Below are 18,136 nucleotides of genomic sequence, written 5' to 3' on the forward strand. Positions count from 1 at the left end.
TTTCCCTGATTTTTCCAGGATCAGCGCAGCACAGCCATAATAAACACCATAAATAACAATGTTCACAGCTAAGGAACCCAATCCTTAATTATTAAACTCTTGCAACTAGTGCAGATTCGATCGGTACATATGCCTGAAAGTTATACTGTGTATACATGAAGCATATTCATCTCTGCATTCCTGATTCGGACCTTGTTTAGCATAAAGAGAAGGGCCTAGCATCACACCGTATTCCAGACCATCCAAGAAGGTGTGTGGTTTTTACGGAGCACATGGTAATTGTACAGCACTGAGGACATAGTCCTTGGAACAAAATATCGATAGATTTCTCTCTCTATGCTAAAAATCAGATACATACAATCTCAACCGACTTCAGACTTTAAATATGTAATAAACTCTAATAATTTGAAATTGCTGTCAAACATATCTTGTCGTGATCTTGATCAAAACGCATTTGCTGGGGAATCCAATAGCTCAATTGAGTCCCAAGAGGTAAATAAGATTAGTCATCAATTTTAGTAACATGGTATTCTTTATGTTGTAACAAATGTTTTGACATTATACAACCCTATATAATTTATGTATATGAGTTTATATTCATGTACACGTATCGATACACCTATGTTACTTATTTCATATGAGTAAACTGTATCAATTACAGCCAAATTTATCATCAGATTTATTAGCTGGCTGTTGATCAATTACACGTGCACTGGATGAGAACGGTACTCTGGATATTCCTCTTTCCCAAATAAGATTTGGCAACACAGCAGTCCAGCTAATAATAGCTCTCCCAGTCAAAAGCAGTATAAACACAACTGTCAAGAGACCTTCAAGATGGCGGAAGAGTAAGACGTGGAGATCACCTTCCTCCCCACAACTACATCAGAAATACATCTACATGTAAACACCACTGTCATCAATCCTAGCATCTCACAATATTTTGAATGGAACCTGCAGGAAGGAAAAGGACTGATGCTCAATAATCCTCTCATAAAAACATAGAACAGGGGGGACTTTCCAGGGCAACTACTACAATCCTCCTACTACCCTCCTACTCCCAGAACGCAGGTCTCTTTCCTCTCCCTCCTCCAGACTGTGCGTCATCCACTTTGCACAGGTGGGGTAATAAAGAGCCAGCTAGTCAACATTCAACAGACCAAAGTTTTCAACAAGGCTTCCCTTCATAAGCCAAAAATATCTACTGGGATTTGTTCAGATTTCTCAAGATACAGGACATATTCACTTAAACATACTTCCATCTTGAATCTCCATGTTTGGCTACAGGTAACGAAAAATATGAATTGCCCTCACCCCTACCCGTGTTATGTTCAACAGTGATCAAAGGGACATTTGAGAAGCAATTCAGGATTCACTGCATCAAGCTGATTAAGGCATGTTTGGAAAAGATTCTTAATGGGTAGGCATACCAACTGGTTAAAAGTATCATCTCTGAGTACTTTTTCCTACAGAAAAAGCAGAAGAATCAGATTATAAGGAAATTCACCTTTTGCTTGAAAACCACTTCATAAAGAAGTCAATCTCTCCACTTTCTTGACTCACTTCTACCATAACAACAATAAAAACCAACAAATATAACAACTGTTTTCCAAGCCTGTATGCCAGTTCAACCAATAGGTCCTTTCTTCAGAGAAAACATAAGTGTTTTATACTACCCCCAAATTTGTGCTGAAATGCAAAAGAATGAGTGAATCCCTGCTCTTCATAAGGATCGACACACCTAAGAGATTAGAATTATGCCCAGCCAACAGTTTCCATTATCTATTGTTATGCAACAATAGGTAGCATAACACAACTACCATTTTATTATTATCTTGCTAACAAACATAATAACAACACCTACTATTTGCATATTTACTATGGACTAGACCCTGTGCTAAGAGACGTGTACTCATTCAGTCCTTACAGCAACCCAAGAGGTCAAGGCTTTATTATCCAAAGATGAGGCATCTGAGACACAAGGAGGTTAAACTGTCCAAGGTCACTCGATTAGTAAGTGGTGCAGCTCGATTCCAAACCAAAGGAGCCTGAGCCCAACCAAGCTAAGCTCCCAACCACTACACCCCTCTCTCCCTTCCTCTCCCTCTCCTTCTCTCTCCAGCTTCCTCTGTGCGCTCCCTAAATCGACGTGGAAAAAAACATGAGCACCTTATGGAAGGCCCCAACAGAGGAGCTCTGGAATCTCAGTCAATGGCTCCTCTCAGGGCTGAACTGATTTAGTCACTGAAAGGAATGCGCAACTTCTGGTCACCAGTGAGTATCAACAGTTTGGGGAATAACAATAAGAGATCAAATAAGCCCCTGGTTTCAAAGCTATTTCACTTTTTTTTTCTCTAAATCAGTCTTTCAACATATTTCCTTAGCTTGATAAGATTATACATTCCTATCCTAGAAACATCTCGTAATTAATTTAGCAAGTCAGTCCCATCCTGAGTTCAAAATCCAGAAAAATCTATGGTAATCTCATCTGCTACCCAGTGTTTTGAAAATATTCATATTGGCTCATTCAATACTTTCACAATAGTTTCAAGTACTTGGATTATACAGGAACTTCATCTTCGACCTTTCATACTCAAAAGAGATACATTCGGGCCTCACATTCAATTTATATGTGCTTAGATTAAGTGTAAAATTATATTTTTCTAAACTCACATACCCTCACACTGGTAAGTCAGTTTTGTAGAGGGCATATGCATAATTAAAGTACCTCTGATGGTACAAAGTAAGTATCAGTTCAAATGTTGACTTTGCCATTCTGGCCCAGGCTTTCATCTTCCCTTGCTTTGCAGCACGGGAGAGTGGATATCACACTGATGATCATATTTTACTGGGAGAACTAGAATCCAAACTATAGACCTACTGGGACTTGCAACTTAAATCCCCTTCAGTGGTTTCAATGATCCATATACACATTATTCTGAAATATCTGTCATCAGTCTCAAAAACAAAACCCTTCCATAATCACCTCACATTGAAACATGGAACTGTGTCTTTCGTAAGAATTGGTAAAAACTGCACATGCAATTCAGCAACTTATGTTTTCTTGATAGCCAGAATCATTGTTTTCGGGCTTCCCTGGTGGCGCAGTGGTTGAGAGCCCGCCTACCGATGCAGGGGACACGGGTTCGTGCCCCAGTCTGGAAAGATCCCACATGCCGCGGAGCGGCTGGGCCCGTGAGCCATGGCCGCTGAGCCTGCGCGTCTGGAGCCTGTGCTCCTCAACGGGAAAGGCCAAAACAGTGAGAGGCCCGCGTACCGCAAAAAAAAAAAAAAAAAAAAAAAAAAAAAAAACAGAATCATTGCTTTCTATGTTGGTAAAGCGCTAAATTACCACAACAATGGATCGTTTACACTAATAGTTTTAGAAATGCCAACTGAGCTTCTAAATAAGTCTTCCACCCCAGCATTGATAAAGATTGTAATAAAAATTATTTTGTCATTCATATTCTGAAGAGCTGCACACACTTGGGGGTCATGAGTGGGCCAAATTTCTCCTTAAACACACAGTGACGGGTCTCTGCTATGGCAGTCATCTCATTCTGTCCGTGCCACATTCATGAACCATGAGGCACTACGGGAGGTAACGGGCAGAGCCAGGACTGGAGAACAGAAACCAGGTCAAAAACCAGGTAAATATCATGGCAAGAGACGTGCCAACTGACCACCAACCAAACCCTAGAGAGGGAGCACAAAACTTCAGCTCAGCTGGGCAGATATTAACATCCCAGGGAGAGATCAAATGTGTAGGAACAGGTATCAGGATGGGCTAACAAGTGGTCTGGATGTCAGGTAAAGTATAAGGGAAATTATTCAGTCATAAAAATGAAGGAAGTCTTGCCATCTGCAACAACATGGATGGACCCTGAGGGCATTATGCTAAGTGAAATAAGTCAGACAAAGAAAGACAAATACCACATCTCATCTCGCTTAGACATAAGATCTTAAACGCACACACACACACAGAGACACACACACAAAATACCAAAAAAAAAAAAGAGAGAGAGAGAGAGAGCTCATAGATACAGAGAACAGATTGGTGATTGCCACAGGGGTGTGTGTGTGTGTAGTGAGTGAAGGTGGTCAAAAGGTACAGATTTCCATTTATGAAATAAATAAGTCATGGGGATGTAATGTACAGCATGGTGACTCTATTAACAGTATATGTCAATTATAGCTCCCATCTCCCCACCAAAAAAGAGGATGAGAAAGAAAAGAGAGAAGTGAGTTCAGTCCTGGAAAAGGAAGCCAGAAACAAGATTCTCTGAAGGGAGCAGGGCTAGCTGAAACTAATTCTGAGTGCCTAGCCCCATGAGAAACCAGAACTGGGTAACAGATGCAGGCAAGAATCAGAGAGCTAGCCATGTGCCCAAGCCCAGGCACACACATGGGCACAAAAACCAGGCACCATGAGGCCGGGCAGAAAGGCCGATGCAGTACACAGGACCCACATATGGACAATTACACTTGCAATACAACCACAATATGACCACACGGTCTCAAAATTTTTAAAATAATTATACAATTATAATAGCAATATATATATAACCATATTCGAACAATGATAATAACAGTAACTACCATTTACTAAACACTTACGTACCAAGTGTTGTTTCATGGGCTTTACATTTGTTATATCATTCATTCATTCAAAAAATACTTACTGAGTACCAGGCACTGTCTTGCTATTTAGGAAACGTCAGTGAACGAAACAGGGAAACTTATAGAGCTTCATTCTTTTCTTTTTTACTATGTCCATTTCAGACAAGGAAGTTCAGGTTCAGAGAGATTAAGTAATCTGCCCAAGGCTATGAAAATGATCGGCAGTCTAACTCTGGGGCTAACACCTATTTTCCATTGCTACCTGGGATAGAGATTCTCAACTGCTGGGTACTCTGACATTGGCTGCAAAGTTTGGATGAGCCCAGAAGTGTCCAAGCCACTCTGGCTAGTGTACTTCAAGCTCTTGTTATATCAAAAGGCTGGGAACCAGGGCTGAAGTGGGAGCAGCAAGGCAAGGGCAGGCTGATCACAGACACACTGAAGGGAGATGGTGTTAAGGTCATTCTGGAGTCTTTAACCTGTCCTATAGTGGGTACGTCTAACTATTTATCCAATATGCCTCTAACCAGTTACCCAACCCTGTTTTCCACCATTCTGCTCTGGGTACATCTCAACCATGTGAAAAATGCTCTCTCCTCCAGGCCTCTGTATATTCGATTCCACCCTTGTATTCATCACTACCTGACAAATTCTTTATCTGTTATTACACTAGAACGTAAGTTCCAGGAGGGCCATGACATTGTCTTTTTGTTCATAAGTCCCTATCCCCAAAGTTATAACTGTGTCTAACACATACTATGTGCTCAGTAGATGTTTGTTGGGCTGATGAAAAGAATAAATGTAAATAAATCTAAAATCAGTTCATTCCCAGGTGATATAACTGATTGTTGAGAAACAGATGGCAAGAAGAGCATAAGCAAAATCGTAGGGCAATGAAGTTCTCCATGTTTGTGACCAATAATAAAGGATTTCATGTGGCTGGAACACAGGATTTATTGGAGGAGAAACTGGAGATGAGACCACATAAGTAACTTGGTGTTAGGTGGCAAAAGGTCTTATATGTTATGGTAATTCATTTATTCATTCAAAAATGTTTCTTTAATGCCTGCAATGGGCTAGTTGCTAGGGGCACAAGTGAATAAGAGAGAAAGACTCCCTGCCCCAAGAAAACTTGAGGTAAATGGGAAAGAAATGTGTTTGGGGGGCTTCCCTGGTGGTGCAGTGGTCGAGAGTCTGCCTGCCGATGCAGGGGACACGGGTTCGTGCCCCGGTCCGGGAGGATCCCACATGCCGTGGAGCGGCTGGGCCCGTGAGCCGTGGCCGCTGAGCCTGTGCTCCGCATCGGGAGAGGCCACAACAGTGAGAGGCCCGCGTACCGCAAAAAAAAAAAAAAAAAAAAAAAGTGTTTGGGTATCACCACATGAAGCAAAAGCATAATGTGTTTAAGCTTTGTGTTTAGAAAGCTAGCACTGGACTTGCTTTGAAAGATGGCTTATAAACATATAGAATTTGATGCAGAGGGAAGAGCCACCAGCTCACAGGCTACTGCAACAACTCAGGGGAGAGCTGGGGAGAGCTTGACCCAAAACAGTGGCAGTGGGAATAAAGAGGAGGAAAATTATTTGAGAGAGAGTACACAGGAAGAGTGAACAGCTTTTTTTTTTCTTTTTTTGCGGTACGTGGGCCTCTCACTGTTGTGGCCTCTCGCGTTGCGGAGCACAGGCTCTGGACGCGCAGGCTCAGCGGCCATGGCTCGCGGGCCCAGCCGCTCCGCGGCATGTGGGGTCCTCCGGGACCCCACCCGGGGCACGAACCCGTGTCCCCTGCATCGGCAGGGGGACTCTCAACCACTGCGCCACCAGGGAAGCCCATGAACAGTTTTTGATGACTGACAAGAAGGAGGAAGTGCAAGGTAAGAGTTGAGAGGATTGTCAAGGATGGCACTGATTTTCTACATTGTACATGAAGCTTGAGGCAGGAAGCCCAGCAGGAAAAGCCAAAAGTGTCATATATTCCTCCAATATCCCGTAAAGGACCTATTGCACTCTGGGATACATGAATATTTCGGTATATTGTTTAATTTCAATACATTTTTGCTCGCTCAGGATCTGTTATGCATCGAAGAAAATTCCTCTCAAGCTGAGTACATTCGAATATTATAACAGATACTAATAGAGTCAAATTTATTCAAACTTGGAAACACAGGTTTGGTTGGAATAAGGAAAAAAGCTATATACAAAGAAGTCATCTTCTTAGCTGCATTTTCAAGACAAGAATTAACTCTGTCTTCACTATCATTTTTCCCGGGATTTATCATTTTACAGACTTTCATGGTTATTAAAACTTAAAACAAAATAAATATTTGCCAAAGTACGAGTTTAAGAGTACTGTACATTAACATATTCATCGCTGTTTCCCTTTATGAAAAGTCATTTGGATAGTAATGAAAAAAATATGCAGAACACTGAATGGAATATGTAATGAAATAACTAACATCACCAGTCCTCTGTGCCTGGAGACAATGAAGATTACTATCAAAAATTAAGTCATTTATTTTCTGTAGGAAACAAAGGAAATGACTATTGACCTGTATTTCCACCTTTCCTGACCTACAATGATGTCAAGTGGCTCCTTATCAAACCCAAAATGGATGATCTTATTAGAACACGTGCTGTTGAATATCTGTCTCCTGTACAGCCTGAAGAAATAGCACAGAAGAGTTGGGAATACACAAAAAAATTTTGAGGAGAAATAAAAATCCAAGTTAACTTTTTTTTTAGTTAGAACTATTCTAATGAAAACAAAAAGAAAAGATCAACCTCATGGGTCTCCTCAGTGGCCAGAAAAATATGTAAACTGGTAAACTAGGTCTTATATTCAATGCCTTCTTATTTTATACATATTATTTAGTTAAGATTTTGTAACAAATATAAAATATCACATTCCTTGAAAACCCTAGGCATGATACTGGTTTTTAATGTATGTTTTGAAAAAGTAAAGCTAGAACAAATGACCTTTACAGTTTATTTCATCTAAGAAGGATTGTCAAAGCATGTAAAAGCGCTAGGTAGTGTTTTTCCTGTTATTAAAAGGTGTAACAAAAGTGCTTTAAAAAGACTGTATCAGAAATACAAAGGTGCAATTGTTTGCACTGCCTGGACAATCACGTAAGATACATCACTGGAATGGCCTTTCCCCTCTTGCTTTTCCTCAACACTCTGGGTCCTGTTGGCTGCCAAATGGCCAAATGCATTGGCTCAACCCCAAATGTAATCTGTCAGCTTCCAAGTATACCCACCTCTAGCTGTGATCTCTCCAGATTCCCCCAATGATGTCTTTAGTTGTAATAATTAAATTTTATGTATAATCCAAATCCTGTACTAATTTGACATTTTTATTGGCAATAACACATCTACTTTCATTTTATCCAATACCATCTCCAAGAATTCTGACTACTTTATCTTTTACCTTTTAAAAGCATTCTATCTTCCAAGTCTATGCTTTTTTTCTGTACACTTTCATGACTATATAGAAGTATAAGTTAGAATAGAATATTGCCCAGAACATGGGCCCAATGAACAGATTTCCTGGGTTATGACCTTCTCGTGGTTTCAGTTTTCTTATCTGTAAAATGCAGATAACATTCTATCTCACAGAATTATTTTATGGATTCGATGAGTTCATGCACATAAGATACTTTAGCACAAAGTATTTTATATTAATTGTTAATATTAAGTAATTTTAATTAATAGTAGTAATGGCTATACTATTTCACCTATTCTACTAAACTTAAGAATGGATGTCCTAATCTGATTTTTGACTCTTTGCAGAACCCTCTTGGTTTTATGTGTGAGATTTCTCTATGTGAACTATTATAGAACTAGAATGGAAATGGTAGATTTGATAAAAATACTAGTGAAAGGAATTGATAGAAGATTGATCTACACAATTAACATGTATTTCTCATGATGCATGGCAACAGTGAACTATTTTATCTCTTTAAAACTGTGAGGATGAACACCAATAACAGAGACCCAGCTCACCTCTCCATGGACATCTCTAGGACATTTAATATTCTCCGACTGCCGGACACAGCCGTGAAGTGTCTGATAGCCCTTCCTAGCAATCAACTGTTATTTGATGCAGTGGTCAGAGCCTTTTCTATGGTTCCCCTTCCACATGATTACCCAGAAATACACTGTTTTAAAGAAAGATATTCACTACCGCAACATATTCTCTGTAGGAGAAGATACCTACAGAGTGCCCTGTTATTTGACCTGTGGAAAACTTGCAAAATTTTTTGAGGAAACCAGAAAAACTACAGAGGAGGTAAAATAAATCCAAGGGGCTAAAAGTTTAAAATCTGTCTGTATTCAGGGCAATACAATGCCAGTGATATTAACACCGCCATGCCATTACCCATGCTGTTGTCACCCTGAATGACCTTCCCCCATCTCTGCACCTCCCTCATTTTATCAACCATCTTTTTTATGCCTTCTTAGAATTTCTATAAGGGGTATGTGTGTGTGTGTGTAGAAAAATTAAATCTAGGGCTATTTTTTCCCATAAGCGGTACTTCTAAAAGTCTAAAATGCGACGCAATGCAATTCAGAAAGGAAAATTTATTCAACAGAAATCTGAAGCACACTTTTTATTAAGGAATTAAATAACCACACGGCATTTACTCAGGCTTTGTTACTTCCTCCAGCCCCTTAATAAACCTGCCCCATAAAACCAGAAACAGTATAATTTTCAACCTGTATAACTTACTGTATCCAGGAAGTTTCTATTACCTTTTTCTGCTACTTCATAGTCAATATGTCTAAATGAAATTCTGCTCATAGAAAGAGGAAATAGGTTCTGTTAAGGAAGTCCATTGTCATAAGTCTGGTATTCTTTTAGACCAGGGCTTTTCAACATCTGTACTACGACATTTAGACCAGATAGTTGTTTGTTCTGGGGGCTTGTCCTGTACGTTGTGGGACGTTCAGCAGCACCCCTGCCTTCTACCACTAGATCCCAGGAACATTCCTTCACCCCCATAGTTGTGGCAATCCAAAATGCCATCAGGGGCTTCCCTGGTGGTCCAGCGGTAAAACTCTTTGCTCCCAATGCACGGGACGTGGGTTTGATCCCTGGTTAGGGAATTAAGATCCTACATGCTGCACGGTGCGGCAAAGAAAAAAAACACATGAGAAATGGCCAAATGTCAAGGGAGAGGGGCAGAGGAAGGAGAGGCAAAGGAGGGTGCCCCAACTAAAAAGCACCATTTTATAATTATTGATATTATGAGCTAATTAGAAAAGAATCTTAATTTTCTGTTGAATTATATTGCCCAAGAGTATAGATACAACCTGAATATTAAAAGAAAATAATATCTGATTATAAAGAATATTTACAGTTTACCTTAAAATACACCTAACTGGGAAATGAGAAACATTTTACAAGATGGCTTTACTATTTTGTTCGACTTCCTTCTCCTCTTTCTGCATATCCAAGTTTTCCCACTAAACAAGGGCAAAAATTCTAGAAAGGAGCTGCAAGAACTTGCTCACTGGTTCAATCTACGGCAACTGAAAAAAATCTATAGGGATTTCAATATTAATATAACAACTCAAGGGAGATCTGTCACCTCATTCCTAGACATGGCCAGTGAGTATCTACCAAATTAGCCTAGAAAACCCCAAAAGTAAGAAACTGTAACCACCTAAATGAATATGCTGACTTAACTTTCAATAAGAAACTAGAAGGTAAAGTTTTCATTCTTGGCGCTGTATCTAATTTGCTGGATGACGGATACGTGGCTTTTCGCATAGAAACCAGGACTGACCCCTCTATCAAGAACAAGTATTTCACAATTATGAACTGAAATATAAACCTGTCTATATTTTCTCAATTGTGTTAGTAATGTTACCTTTTAAGTAACAATTCAATATACCCTTGTAGAAATACAGGAGTTAGTTCCATCTAGTTGTACTGGACCAAACAAATTTAAATCATGACCCAGGTTATGTAAATTAAACTGCCTCAATGTCCCTGCTAAAGAGGACATTGAAGAGGACATAAGAAGAGGAAGGGTGCTTTCTCATGAAAAATGAAAATTTTTGAGGGCTAGTAGGTTCTTAGAGCCTCTATCTCACTGCTGATTCAGAGTCATAGGAATAAAAGAAGGACTTCTTTTTAGAAGGTGGGAGAACATGCTGGAAAGGCAAACCACAAATGTATTTCCATTAGGATACACACAGTCTACACCTAGGACGCCTGGGTAGCCACTAGCTATATGCAGCTATGGAGCAGCTGAAATGTGACTAGTCCAAATTTAGAGGTGCTTTATATATAAGATACACACTGGATGTGGAAAACTTCGTATGAAAAAGAGAACGTAGAACATCTCATTAACTTAATTGATTACACGTTGAAATGATATTTTGGTTACACTGGGATAAAATATATTATTAAAGTTATTTTTTAAATTTTTAATGTGTCTAGTAGAAAATTCAGAACTACACATATGGATTTCATTCCATGCCTACCGGACAAAGTCGTTCTATGCCATCACTTCAATAGACCTCAACCTCTACTGGGATCATGGTCTTCCCTCCAGCTTCTACCCAGTCCTTTTGGGAACTGGGGTAAGGGCAGGGTGGGTAGAGAAGTGAGAAGTTTTGAATGTCACAGAATTGGAGGAGTGTCACTGGCCTTTAATGCCCGGGGATGCTAAAATTCCTCAGTGCAGGAGTCATCCCCGTAAAATGAAGAATTCACCTACCTACAGTTGGGTCTCCATTGAAAAAGGGGCAGGTGATATAATCGGCCAGCCAAATGGCAGCAGCTAATTGCTGGAACCCAACTTTGTATTTTCAGCTCTGACTTCTTTTACTTAAGACTATATTCCAACTGACTGGTCAACATCTCCAACTGGACATTCCTTGAGTAGGCCATGATTTACAAATCCAAACCAAATACAGTATCTCTGATCTCCATACAGCCCTTCCCAAAAAAAGGAAGGAAGGAAAAGAGGGAGGGAGGGAGGGAGGGAGTCTCACGTAGCCCTCACGCAGTCCTGAGAGCTGCCAGTTGCTCTCGTCCCCATTGGACAGATGAGAAAACAAAATTAGGGATGCTAACTTCCCACAGAACTAGAACTTTAAGCCCAAGTTTTCTTAAAGGAATGACTTCATAATCAACCCTGCTTCTCAGGCTAGAAACCCTTCATGAATCGTGCTACCAGAACCCTTAGCCATCACAGCCAGCCTTTACTCTCAGTTCCCATTACTCTTTGTCCAATGAGTCACAGTCTTGATACACTCTTCTTCTACTCTGTTGCCAGAGACATCTTGGGACAGAGAGGCAATATTCCCCTAACTAGGTCTAAGGCTCAACTAACTTAAACTTAGCCAGATCAGAGGGAAAACTTCCCTGATCTTTGATGGTAGATAAAATTTAAGGTCACAAGGAAGCCTTAGAAAATCTGACTTCATTTTAAGCAAAAAGGGTCAAATAAGGGGAAAATAATAAATTAAGTATATTAGTACATAAGAATTAAAAGTGACTTATAAAGCAGTTTAAGTATTATATATGGTTACATATTACATATGGTTACATATTCTATATGTGTCTATATATAACACATGTATATGATTATGTACTAAATGTATAATATATATAATAAATTTACATAATATATAATTAGCATGTATGGTTATTTGTACTAAAAATAAAGAGATTTATTTTAGGCACAGTATTTTTCAACACAATATCAGATAAATGCTATCTTTAAAAACAAAAAGATCTCTGCTAGATTTTAAAAGGACAAAAAAAAAAATGGTAAAGTTTATCTTGCTCATAAGTACATGGTTTATTCCTAAAGATCGGACCATGATGACCCATAACCACCTTTTGAATGTATAAAATTACTGGAACAACAGCCTCAGATACTGCAAAATGTAGGTTTTTCTTTTAACATTAACTTGAAAGCCTACTAAACTAAAAAAAGCTGGAGATACACAAATGGAAGAGAAACATCAAGGCCTACTAGTATCCTGGTAAAAAATAATGAAATTAACAGAAAATGCTATTCTAAGAAAATGACTGAACAAGCACATACTTAAGCATGTACAACAGTGCCCTGCTTATAGTATTAAAAGAACCAAAAGGAATCAATCTAAATGCCAAACCACAGGTAATTGGTTGAATGGACTATGGGACATACAAACCAGTGAATAATATTTATTCACTGAATTTATGATATGCAGCTTTCTGTCTTAAAGTAGATGAATGATCATAATTAAGCGAAAAAGAAATGACAGAAGAATATGTTCCTGTACCTTTAAAAACAATGCTTATAACAGACAGAGAGATAGACAGAGAGAAAAGTGGGGTGGGGGGAAGGAAGGAAGAATGGGAGGGAGGGAAGGAGAGAGGGAGGAGAGAGAGCTAAAAGGATATACATTTCAAAATTAGACCTGACAAGACACGGACTGATTTTCTTCACATGTTTTGACAAATTTTCTCACTTTTTATGAATTTCATATATTATCTGTGTAATTAAAAGAAATAATTGGGCATTCAAATTTTGAGGTTAAAAAGAGCCAAACAGGTTAAAAGAAAAACAGATGGGAGAAATGAGTTTTTAATCCAGATTAACTTTCAAAAAGTATAAAAAAGTCATATCAATTTTCTAACAAGAAAAGTGCACACACACACAGAGCTGCATGTATATTTATGCTGCAGTTAAAATTTAACTACTACAAATCTAAAGAAAATATGTAGGTGAAATTGAAAGGAACTTATTGTCTAAGTTATATTTGTAATTGACTCACTGAATTCTGTTATATTGCTTCAAGTGGGCTATCAACTGACATTTGCAAATATTTTTATTATGCAAAGAGCTATGATACATTGTTATCTAATTGGCAAAATCTATAATCTTTTTTGAGTTCTATTCAATTCCACCAAAAAAAAAAAAAATGGGCACATTATACTACTATCTTGAGCTAAGAATTTAGCATCCTGAAAAAGGAAACTATGTGCCAAATATTTTTGTTTTTTCCACTACATTGAGCAGTCAGTGAGTGTGTTTTACAAGATTTTAGTCTTATGGAAAAGTCAGTCCTTTCTGTTCTTGTCTGAAAAAGTACTGGAGCGAAAAGATTTATACTTGTCAGGTTTTTAAACAAAATATTCTATCTTATAATAACCACAAACTACTATACTCTCTGCCCTTTGTGTAGATCTCCCTGGACTTTTAAATGTTAAGGCCACATTCTCTGATTACATAACAATGTTGGAATTGTTATTTGAGAAAATTCCTAGAGAGTTATGAGGAAAATAAATAAAAGAACTAGGTTCTAAACAATGCAGTTTTGGAAGAACTAAAATTAACCTCGGGGACTTTCAGTTTCCGGTCCACCATGTAAGGCTTAAAGTCATCAACCCATCATGACAACAAGTAAAAAGCTCAATAAACAGACACCACAACTTTTGTTAGCTCCATCAGAGAAGTAAGGTCATAAGGCAAACTGCTGTTCCAAAAGCTGGAAAGACAAGAGGATGCAGAGAACCCCAACTTGCCAGATCAAGAGCCCCTGAACCAAAACCTCTTTGGGAAGCAGTGCTCGGGTAGAGAAACCTGAACTGTAATTGAAGAATTAGTGGAAGCTCAGGATAGACAAACCAGAGAATTAAAAACTCCATTTATAGGGTGTCCGCACACTTTTTGAGTTTTATTCTCTGGGAGTTGTACCATGTTCTTACAGTGAATATTGGAGAAAAATCCTCTAATACTTCCATCAGGGGGAGGATTTCCATTTGAAAAACATGTTGGAGCACTAAATTCTTCTTAACAAGAATTTCCCTTAGGAGAAACTCTTACCAAAGCCTAACCTGCTGGGTCTTATAAGCACCTAACCTACCTGCAGGGAGGGGAATACACAACTCCAGCCCCCTCTAGCCATCCTGTCCCAAGTAAGGGGATGGGGAGGACTCAGAAGCACTGGTGACTTACACAGCTGAGAGGCACAGGCTCTCCAAAAGACTGAGACCTGACCATAGCACTATACCTTACCACTAAATTACTAACAGCCTATTAACTGTAGTTCATTTTATCCAGTATCTCATGTCTACCTTTCAACAAAAAATTACAAGGCATACTAACAGGCAAAAAACAGTTTGAAGAGACTGAACAAACATCAGAACCAGAGTCAGATGTGACAGGAATGTTGAAATAACCAGACCAGGAATTTTAAAAACTACAATTAATATGCTAAGAACTTCAATTTTAAAAGTAGACACATGGAAAAACAGATGTGTAATGTAAGTAGAGAAATGGAAATGCTGAGAAAGACTCAGAAAGAAATACAAGTGATCAAAAACATTGTAACAGAAATGTGGAATGCCTTTTATGGGCAGACAAAGGAGAGAGGAATCAGAAATATATTTTTTATTATAAGGTACTTTGCATTATCCATGACACAGGACAGTGTTATTTAAAAGTGGACATGGATTAGTCATCAACATATATTGCAAACTCTAGGGCAACTACTAAAAAAAGTAAATAAAGAGATATAACCAATATACTAAGAAAAGAGAGAAAACAGAAGTATATAAAACGTTCAGTTAAAACTACAAAAGGTAGAAAAAGTGTGAAAGACAAAAACAAGAACAAAAAACAATGGCAATAAATAGAAAATAATAACAAATATGGTGGATATTAATCCAACTGAAATAATTACTTTACACATTAATGATATAAATATACCAATTAAGACAGAGTTTGTCATAGTGGATCAAAAAAATAAGACCCAACTATATGTTGTCTATAGGAAACCCAGTTTAAATATAAAGACATATCGGTTAGAAGTAAAGGGATAGAGGAAGATATACCATACTAACATTAATCAGAAGAAAGCATAAGTAGCTATATTATTTCAAGCAGATCAGACTTCAAAGCAAGGAAAGTTATCAGGGATAAAGAAGGACATTATACAATGATAAAGGGGTCAATACTCCAAGAAGACATAACAACCCCTAATATGTATTTGTCTAACAAAACGTCAAAATATGCATGACAAAAACATAGATAGAACTTCAAGGCGAAATAAATGAATCCACCATTACAGTTGGGGACTTTACATCTCTGTATCAGAAATGAACAGATCCAGCAAACAGAAAATCAGTAAGGACATAGCTGAACTCAAAAGCACCATCAATAAACTGGATATAATTCATACTGTAGTCTACTTTATTCAACAACAGTAGATTACACATCCTTTTCAAGCTCCCATGGATCATTCACCAAAATAGACCATACCCTGGGCCATAAAATACACCTTAATTAATTTCTAAAAAAGAAATCTTACAAGGTCTACTCTCAGACCACACTGGAACTAAACTAGAAATCAGTAACAGAAAGACAGCTGGGAATTCAAAATAACACACTTCTAAACAGCAAATGAGTCAAAAAAGAAATCTCAAGAGAAATTTTAAAACATTTCGAACTAAATGACAATGAAAATACAACTTACTAAAACTTGTCGGATGCTGCAAAAGAAGTAGAGGAACATTTATAGCACTGAATGTATTATAAAAAAAGAAATATAAAAAATCAATAATCGAACATTCCACCTTAGGAAACTAAAGGAAGAGCTAATTAAATCCAAAGTAAGCAGAAGAAAAGAAATAATAAAAATTAGAGCAGAAACTAATGAAATTGAAAACAGGAAATCAAAAGAGAAAATCAACAAAACCAACAGCTGGCTTTTTGAAAAGATGAATAAAACTGGTAAACCTCTAGCCAGGCTAACTAAGGGAAAAAGAGAGAACACTCAAATTAATAATATCAGAAGCAAAAGAGGAGACATCAATCCAGATCCCATGGATGACAAAAGAATAAAGAATATTATGAACAATTCTATGCCCACAGATTTGATAACCTAGGTGAACTAGATCACTACCTTGAAAGATACAATCTGCCAAAACCCACACAAGAAGATACAGACAATATGAATAGGCCTGTATCCATTAAAGAAAAAAATGTTTTGCTGGGTTTTTTTGTTTGTTTGTTTTGGTTTTGGTTTTAAGTATACTTGCCGTATATATTATATGTTACAGGTGACTGCACAATTTTTAAAGGTGTAGTTATAGTTATTATAGTTATTTATAGTTACAAAACTATATAATTTATAATTAAAATTTTAATTTAATTTTAATAATAATTTATATTATTATAAAACTATAAAACATTTATAGTTATTATAAAACATTGGCTATATTCCCTGTGTTGTACAATGTTTCCTTGTAGCTTATTCTATACCTAATAGTTATCCTTCCAAAACTTAGAGTACCAGGTCCAGATAAGTACACTGGTGAATTCTACCAAGTATTTAAAGAAGAAATTATACCAATTTTCTATCCTCTTCCAAAAGACAGAATCAGAGGGAAGGCTTCCTAACTCATTGAGGCCAGTATTACCATATTACCAAAACCAGACAAAAACATTTCAAGAAAACTACAGACCAATCTCTCTAATAAATGCAGCTGTCAGAATTCTCAACAGAACATTAGCAAAATGAACGCAACAATGTACAAGAAGAATTATACACCACAGACAAGTAGGATTTATCCAAGGTATGTAAGGCTGATTCAAAACTAGAAAATCAATGAAAACAATCCCTCACATCAACAAGCTAAAGTAGAAAAAAAAAAATCACATGATCATACCAATACATGCAAAAATAGCATTTCACAAAATCTAATACTCATTCATGATAAAAACTCTCTGTAAACTAGGATTAGAGGGGGACTTCCTCAACATGACAAAGAACATTGTGATAATTAATTTTATATGTCATCTTGCCTTGACTAAAGAGCATGCCTAGATAGCTGGTAAAACATTATTTCTAGGTATGCCTATGAGGATGTTTCCAGAAGAGATCAGCATCTGAATCAGTAGACTGAGTAAAGAAGATCCACCCTCACCTATGTCAGCAGGCATCAACCAATCCATTGAGGGTCCAAACAGAACAAAAACGTGGAGGAAGGGCAAATTCTCTCTCTCTCTCCTTCATTTGGGACATCCATCTTCTCCTGCTCTGATGGTCTCCAGGATTTAACACCATCAGTTCCCCTGGTTCTCAGGCCTTCAGACGTGGACTGAATTATATCAACTGTTTTCCTGGTTCTCCAGCTTGCAGATGGCATACTGTGGCATATCTCAGCCTCCATTATTGTCTGAGACAATTCTCATAATAAATCTTCTTAGCTATATATATATCCTGCTGGTTCTATTTCTCTGGAGAGCCCTTACTTACACAAATATCTACAAGTAACCTACACCTAACATCATACTTAATGATGAGAAACCAGAAGCTTTGCACTAAGATAAGGAACTAAGCAAGAATGTCAACTCTCACCACTGCTTTTCAACATCATACTGGAAATCCTAGCCCATGATCTATCTAGTAAAGATAAGAAAGGGAAATAAAAAGTATACAGACTGGAAAGAAACAAAGCTATCTTTGCTTGTAAATTACATGTAGAAATCACAAAGAATCAA

The 18,136-nt window shown here is 37.7% G+C and overlaps 1 protein-coding gene across 2 annotated transcripts in view; it reads right to left on the bottom strand.

Annotated features, from left to right (window-relative positions):
- The window catches only part of KLF12 (KLF transcription factor 12), a 446,968-nt gene that overhangs the window by 242,899 nt on the left and 185,933 nt on the right, over positions 1-18,136 (bottom strand). Inside the window, exons 1-3 of one of the 2 annotated variants that reach the window (XM_007447098.1) lie at positions 11,091-11,097; positions 10,040-10,055; positions 8,181-8,183 (exon numbers count right to left, since the gene is read on the bottom strand). The exons of the other annotated variant lie outside the window; for it this stretch is intronic. Coding sequence (XP_007447160.1) covers positions 8,181-8,183; positions 10,040-10,055; positions 11,091-11,092 — 21 coding nt within the window. The 5' untranslated portion in view covers positions 11,093-11,097. Of the gene's footprint in view, positions 1-8,180; positions 8,184-10,039; positions 10,056-11,090; positions 11,098-18,136 lie in introns of those variants that run through there. 2 annotated transcript variants of the gene reach the window in all.

Source organism: Lipotes vexillifer, unplaced genomic scaffold (genome assembly GCF_000442215.2).
Source record: "Lipotes vexillifer unplaced genomic scaffold, Lipotes_vexillifer_v1.1 scaffold1491, whole genome shotgun sequence".
NCBI classification, from domain to species: Eukaryota; Metazoa; Chordata; class Mammalia; order Artiodactyla; family Lipotidae; genus Lipotes; species Lipotes vexillifer.